Raw genomic sequence first — 7,444 nt, 5'->3', positions numbered from 1 at the left:
TGTGTGTGTGTGTGTGTGTGTGTGTGTGTAGGCATGACTCTGTGTGAGTAGGGAGGTAGGAGAACATCCTGTGCTGTCCGTTCCCTCCTCCCAACATGTCTTCCCAAGTTGGATAACTTGGTTACCAGTCTTGGGAGCAAGCCCACTTACCCACTGAGCCATCTGACAGGCCCAACCTTTTTTTTTTTTGTGGTTTTTCAAGACAGGGTTTCTCTGTATAGCCCTGGCTGTCCTGGAACTCACTCTGTAGACCAGGCTGGCCTGGAACTCAGAAATCCACCTGCCTCTGCCTCCCAAGTGCTGGGATTAAAGGCATGCGCCACCACTGCCTGGCTTATCTTTTCATTTCTAATGTCATCTTTTAAATGCATTATACATACCAACAAAAACAATTTTCTGAACATGTTGCTTTCTTTCTGGATCATTAGTATTCAGTATCTGTCAGCACACTTAGAGCTCCTTTTCTGACAAGTGAAGCATCTCTAATCCAGAGTGCCCTAACTATATCTGAGCAACTTGACCTTAAAGGGTACCTCATCTAACTTAAACGAATTTGAGGCAATTTTAGCTACAAGAGGATAAAATCCAGAATGAGATTTCAGGCTCTTAGGTCAGGAGGTCCAGGCTGGAGAGACAACTCAAGTATATAAAAGAACTTGCCGGCAGTACCAAACATCAGCTCAGATGCCCAGAACCCACATAAAAGGCAGACTCAGTAGTGCAAGTGCCTACATGCCTAGTAACCCTCTGCAGAGATAGAGAGCCAGAGTTGTGAATCAGCTAATAGGCCAGCTAGCTTGTTTATGTAGTCAAGAGACTAAGTCTCCTTTTTTTTCTTTTTAGGTTTTTGAGACAGGGTCTATGCAATTCTGACTATCCTGGAACTTGCTAAATTACCAGGCTGGCCTCAGATCCATCCAGCTGCCTCTGCCTCCTGAGTGCTGGAATTAAAGCCATGTGCCATCATCATGCTCGGCCAAGAACCTGCCTTGAAGAAGTTGAAAGGTAGGACTGACATCTAACAGCTGTCCTCAAAACCACACTCTTACACACACACATATTTATTCACACCTCCCTCCCCACTGCTCTGTCTTACACACACACACCTATTTTTTAAAATATCCAGTTTTTTTTTTTTAAAGTCTTACCTAGGTATGGTAGCCCTGACCAATCTCAACAGTTTGAGCCAAGAGTTTGAAGCAAGGGCTACACAGTAGGACCTATCTCAAAAAAGTGATTCGGGGACTGGTGAGATGGCTCAGTGGGTAAGAGCACTGATTGCTCCTCTGAAGGTCCTGAGTTCAAATCCCAGCAACCACATGGTGGCTCACAACCATTCTTGTGTCTGAAGTCAGCTACAATGTACTTATGTATAACAATTAACAAAGCTTTGGGCCAAAGCGAGCAGGGACTGAGTGAAGCAGAGTTGACCAGAGCAAGCAGTGGTCCTAAAAATTCAATTCCCAATAACCACATGAAGGTTCACAACCATCTGTTCAACTACAGTGTGCTCGTATACATTAAAATAAGTAAGTCTTTAAAAAAAGAAAAAGAAACATTCAGAGGCCGGAAAGATGAAGAGGGGCTGAGATACAGACACCTCGCTCCGCAGAAGGCGCTGTAAGAAGGGCAAGAGCAGCTTAATGGCTGTCCAGACTGCAATTCTAAATACTTCTCTCCCTTAAACTATAGCTTCCTAATCTACAAAATGAAAACTACCTCAGGAATTTGACAAATAGAGTAACTGGTGTAAAACATTTAGTTCAGTATCGAGTACACAGTTAAACACTTGGAGAAGTTAACTACAAACCACTCTGTAGCAGAGAAAATTTTGAAGCAGGCACTACAGAGAAATAGCAGGACCAGTTCAAGTTCCTGACCAAATTCAAGTTCTTGATTCTGTGACCTATGATAAAAAAACACTCTGCTTCCATTATCCACGCTCAGAATCCAGCTGCAGTCTCATCACTGTCACTACAGGAGTATAGAGCAGATTATGCTTTTTTAAATGGATTCCACATACCACCAACTTAAATAAATTAAAATAAAACATGCTCCCAATATAACTACTGTATTTACCTTGACATTTGACCATTCCCATAAAATAAAAGAATAAAACTAAACAAGTGGCACTTGAAGCGCCTGCCCTCCGCATCCCCGGGGGCCTCCCTCTTCCTGCATTCCTACCTTCCTGTCCTGTCTGTCCTAGCTCTTCCCACCTTTAACACACTGCACCTGCTCCCACCTTGGCCTCCTTACTTCACTATAGTGTTTACTGGTAATTTAAGCATAGTTTCATCCACTTAAGAGACCTAGTCACCCTAAAAATATTATCCTACAATGAGAAAAATGTCAAAAGTAGGCTTCCCATATTCCAAGTCCTATATTCAAGTCTTTAAAAGAACTCCCCCACACCCCAGGCAGCCTCTTTTGAAGCCCAGGTTACTCTAAACTAGAACTCACTATGTAGCCAAGAAAGACTTTGAACTTCTGACCCATTTTAATGTACTGCTGGGGTAGAACCTATGACCTGTGTGCACATTAAGCAAACATTATACCAACTACACTATAGTCCTGAAGTCTTGAAATGTGCATGATTGAATTCCTCCTCCATCTGCTAATTAACACTACAATAACTAACTACAATTCTGCTACAATGGATTCTCACACAAAATCAACTAAACTACTGGGCCATAATGTCTATACACCCAGAATCACTGAAGGCAAAAATAAAACTTCTACTTTTGCTATATGCCTAGGAAGATAAGTTGAAATGTCTGTTTTCTGATTTCAGGCCAAAGTCTCTAGGCAACACTGAAAGAAACTTCCCCCACACTTATTAAACGTAGCAGAAATACCAGCAACCCAGCTCTAGTAAAGAGTTCCTGGGTAGAGTGCTGAGGACATAATTCAGTGGTATAATATTCGCCTAGGATGCACAAGGGCCTGAGCTCAACCCTCAGCTCAAAATTAAATATAATTTCCTATGTCTAGTTTTCAAAGTACCTCCCACACATACACATACAGACACACACACACATACACACACACACTTGTTTTCCAAATTTTACAAAATCAGTTTAAAACTTGAAGTCAGGATTTAATACTTGGCATCCTAAACTACTTAAGTATTTTGGTATTTTTGATAAACAGTCCTTACCACTCTGGCTGCTCTCTCCTGAGATTCACATTTCCTACAAAACCATGGTCCAGTAGGTACTTGAACAATGCCATAGCAAGCTGTTGAGAAACAAAAAAAAAAAAGAAAAGTTTAAATTTGAAAACAAAATATTTATATTTGAGCCGGGCAGTGGTGGCGCACGCCTTTAATCCCAGCACTTGGGAGGCAAAGGCAGGCGTATTTCTGAGTTCGAGGCCAGCCTGGTCTACAGAGTGAGTTCCCAATCAGCCAGGGCTAAACAGCGAAACCCTGTCTCAAAAAAAAAAAAAAAAAAAAAAACAAAAACAAAAAAAACAAAGACAAAAACAAACAAACAAAAAATTTATATCTGAAAACTAAGGGAAATCAATCTTTATAAACCTATCATCTACCTCTCACACTTTTTAGCAGCTTGCCTTAAGAAATTACTTTATATAGTTTAGTGTTATTTAATAAAAAGTAAAATTATAAAATTTTAAAATTCAACCTTCCCAGCACTTAGAAGGCAGAGGCAGGTGGATGTCTAGGAGTTTTGATGCAGGCCTGATTTACAGAGTGAGTTCCAGGACAGCCAAGTATACAGAGAACCTCTACCTCAAAATAAAATAAAAATAAAATTCAACCTTTTGGGTTATTTCCACTAACGTCTGAAAGTGTTTAGTGTGGCAGCACACAGCATAAGCACAAACTCTACAGTCTAAAGCAAGATGGCCATGAGCTTTAAGTCCCTGTCAACTGCATAAAAGTCTTGTCCTCAAATGAGTCAAAGTGCTATAAATGTTAGGATGGGCTTTTGTTTTTCACATTGGGTTATTTCTTTATACAATAAAATCAGAAAATCATCAATTCATGCTGTTCCTATAGGCTAAGTACCAATTGTTTTCTGTTGCTTTTAGATAGGATATAACTATTATAGAGGCCTTAGCCTCTTAAAGTGCTAGGACTACAAACACACAAATGGAAACAAAAGAAAAAAAATAAATTAAAAACAAAATAAGATGAACAACAGACAAAACAAAATATGCTAAAGTGAAAAACTTTGTGGGTTGCTAGGGTGTAGCTTGGCAGATAGAATATAGCATACACAGCATGCATGAAGCCCAGGTCATCTCCAGCACCACATAGACCCAAGCCTGTTGGAGCAAGCCTGTAATGAAATGGAGGCAGGAGGATCACAAGTTGAAGGTCAATCGCTACCACATATCAATTCAAAGCCAGCCCAGGCTACTTGATACTTTATCAAGAGAATAAAGTGATAGTTTATGACAGAACATGTTCAAGGACTGGAGTCTAATCCTCACCAAAAACAAAAAAAAAGAAAAAGAAAAGAAAAAGAAAAAGTGAAATATCCAAAAAGGCAAATTAACAAGTCAAAGTTGTGTTTACCTAGATATGTGGGAACCAGGGAAAACATGAAGTGACCTCTAATGGATCCAAGGTTAGGGTTAGGGCGATGAGAAGCATCTAAAACAGACTGTTACAGTGTTTGCACAACTCTGAGAATACCAGAAACCACTCCGTTTTATACTCCAAACAGGTGAACTGCACAGTATGCAATTCTATCTTAATACAGCTACTAAAAAGAAAACTATATAATGTGCATACTCAACAAATATTCTCAGTCTCACATACCTAATTCACAGGCTCATTTTTAACAAAATTACTGTATTACATTTATCATGTATGAGTCTCTACAGCATACACATGTGGAAATCAACTTTCAGGAATATCTTCACAGTAGATCCAACACCTGATCTCAAGCCATCAATCAGGCTTGGCAACAGCAACTTACCTATCTCACTGGCCCAGCCTGTTTTGTCTTTTTAAGCTGGGCATGGTAGCACACAATGTAATCCAGCACTTAGGGAGCCGAAATAGGCCAGGATGGGTTACAGTGAGATCCTGTCTATAAGATCTGAGGGATGGGGCGCCGGCAACAGCTCAGCGGTAAAATAAAATACTTGTCTAACATGCACAAAGTCCTGGGTTTGATCCTCAGCATAAAACATGAGGAAAGCGAAGGGCTCACTTGATGTTTTGTTTAGCAACTTCAAAAACATGAAGTTTTTATAGCTGGGCAATGCTGACATAAACCTTTAATCCCAGCACTCTTGAGGCAGAAGCAGGTGGCCAGTCAGGAGTGCCAGGCCAGCCAGGGCTGAACAGAGAAACCCTGCCTCAAGAAATAAAACCAAACCAATTTGTACCATGATCTCCTGTGTATGTTGTGGGGGCGACTGTGTGCCAAGGTGAGTGAGCAGCAGCAGCAGCAGCAGGCGGAGGACAACTTTGCATCGTTCCCTCCTTCCACCATGAATCTCAGCAATCAATCCGGTCAGGCACTGTGGCAGGTGCCTTTACCCACTTAGGCACCCCACTAGCTTCAAGTTGGTTTTAACGTTCATGTTTAATTTGCTGAGATTTTCATTCTTTTGAGAATTTGTAAGCACATTCAACTTCTAGTTTGCTCATCAGGAACTTGAAAATGTCATAAAATAAAATCAACAGAAATTTTAAATACCCAAAGCTAAACTCTGTCTTATGGTTGAGTCAAGAGTGTCACATAGCACAGGTTGGCCTCAAACCTGCTATACAACCCCTGGAAGGGACTTGAGTTTTTTGCCCTAAAGAATACTGGGATTACAGGCATGTGCCATCATGTTAGGTTTACTACACGATAAAGTTTAAACCTAGGGTTTTGTGTGTGCTACCAACCTGTTTCGATTAAGCTATATACTTAATGGATCTTGAATTTGTAGTCCAGTCTGGCCTCAAACTCAAAAGAATCCTCCTGCCTGACCCAAGAGTTATAATTACAGCCATAAGCCACCATGCCTAGGCTAATCTCTTTTAAACCTGTGTAAGTCTATCTAAGTAAAAATGTCCTATCAGTCAAAAACAGCATCAGTGACTTGGGGGAGGGGTAGTAATACACATCTTCAATCCTAGCACTTGGGAGATAGAGGTAGAAAGATCTGGAGTTCAAGGCCGGCCTCATCAATATGCCCAACTTTGACTTTGGGTTTTATGAGGCCATGTATCCAAAAAATAAAAGAAGAAAAAAAGAAAAAGAAACAGCAGAGAGTCCAAACACACTTTTATTTGGAAGCACCTCTAGAAGGCAAAAGTTAATATTTAGATGTACATTTTCTGTATTGACAAAATATTACATAATAAAAATGAATTACCATCCAACTCATGAGCTAGGCCTTGTCCCAAGACAGAAAAGCAGAAGTGAAAAGGTACTGGGAAAATATATTTAAACAAAGTATAACCAGATATATGTATGAGAATGTCATAATAACCATTATTTCATTATTTGTTATCCCAACCAAAGACTGTATTATACACACACACAGAATTCAAACTAGCAGAAACTATGTAAAATGTATTGACACACATCTTCTCTCGATTTGCACTTATCTTAGCCAAGACTGGCAATTAGTATCAAGAATAATATGTAACTTTCTCCTTTAAAAGACACCAGGAATAACCCAATGTTTCCATTAAGTTACAGTCTCAATATTATCATCATTTATCTAAATATCCCCCACCCAACTGTTCACTGAATTCTTTAAAGAATGAACTTTGGAGGCCAGGATTGGGCTCAGTTAGCTGTCAGAATGCTTCAGCACCACACATCCCAGGAATAGTGCCTGAAGCCCCAGCACTGGGAAGGCGGAAGTACTGGGAGTTCAAGGTCAGCCTGGGCTACTTGAAACCATCTCAAAAATTCCAGGCACGATAGATAACAGTACCTGATAGATCACCCTAGAGGCAGAAGCAGGCAGATGTCTGAATCTAGGTCCAGCCTGGTCTACACAAGTGAGTTCCTGATCAGCAAGAGCTGATAATGAGACCCTTACTCAAACAGATGAAAACTAAAAATAAAGCAAAAATGTTTTAATTTACCTCTCTCCCCTTTGAGAGAGCCTTCACATTACATTACAAAACTTTAGGCTCACACCTACAATTCCCACACTTGAGAGGCAGAACTGCTGTTTGTCTGCATTGTGCCTGGGCTACATAGCAAGATCCTATGTAAAAAAACAGAAACTTCCCAGGTAGGACACACCTTTAATCCCAACATTCCAGAGGCAGAGGCTGGAGGATCTCTGATTTCGAGGCCATTTATGGGCTACAGAGCCAAGTTCCAGACAGCCAAGGGTACAGAGAAAACCCTGTCTCATTGAAAACAAAACAAAACCCTTCCAACACTCAGTTTTAACTTCAGGAATATGAAGGGTGGATCTGTTGGAGACTACACAGTGAGTCACCAAAAAA

The 7,444-nt window shown here is 40.5% G+C and overlaps 1 protein-coding gene across 11 annotated transcripts in view; it reads right to left on the bottom strand.

Annotated features, from left to right (window-relative positions):
* The window catches only part of Mllt10 (MLLT10 histone lysine methyltransferase DOT1L cofactor), a 140,836-nt gene that overhangs the window by 131,192 nt on the left and 2,200 nt on the right, over positions 1 to 7,444 (bottom strand). For all 11 annotated transcript variants that reach the window (XM_031369092.1, XM_031369094.1, XM_031369093.1 and 8 more), the window contains one exon: positions 3,161 to 3,240. In XM_031369092.1, coding sequence (XP_031224952.1) covers positions 3,161 to 3,240 — 80 coding nt within the window. Of the gene's footprint in view, positions 1 to 3,160; positions 3,241 to 7,444 lie in introns of those variants that run through there.

Source organism: Mastomys coucha, unplaced genomic scaffold (assembly GCF_008632895.1).
Source record: "Mastomys coucha isolate ucsf_1 unplaced genomic scaffold, UCSF_Mcou_1 pScaffold15, whole genome shotgun sequence".
NCBI classification, from domain to species: Eukaryota; Metazoa; Chordata; class Mammalia; order Rodentia; family Muridae; genus Mastomys; species Mastomys coucha.
Note: the sequence above shows the minus strand (reverse complement) of the source record. Positions and strands in the feature narration are given on the sequence as shown.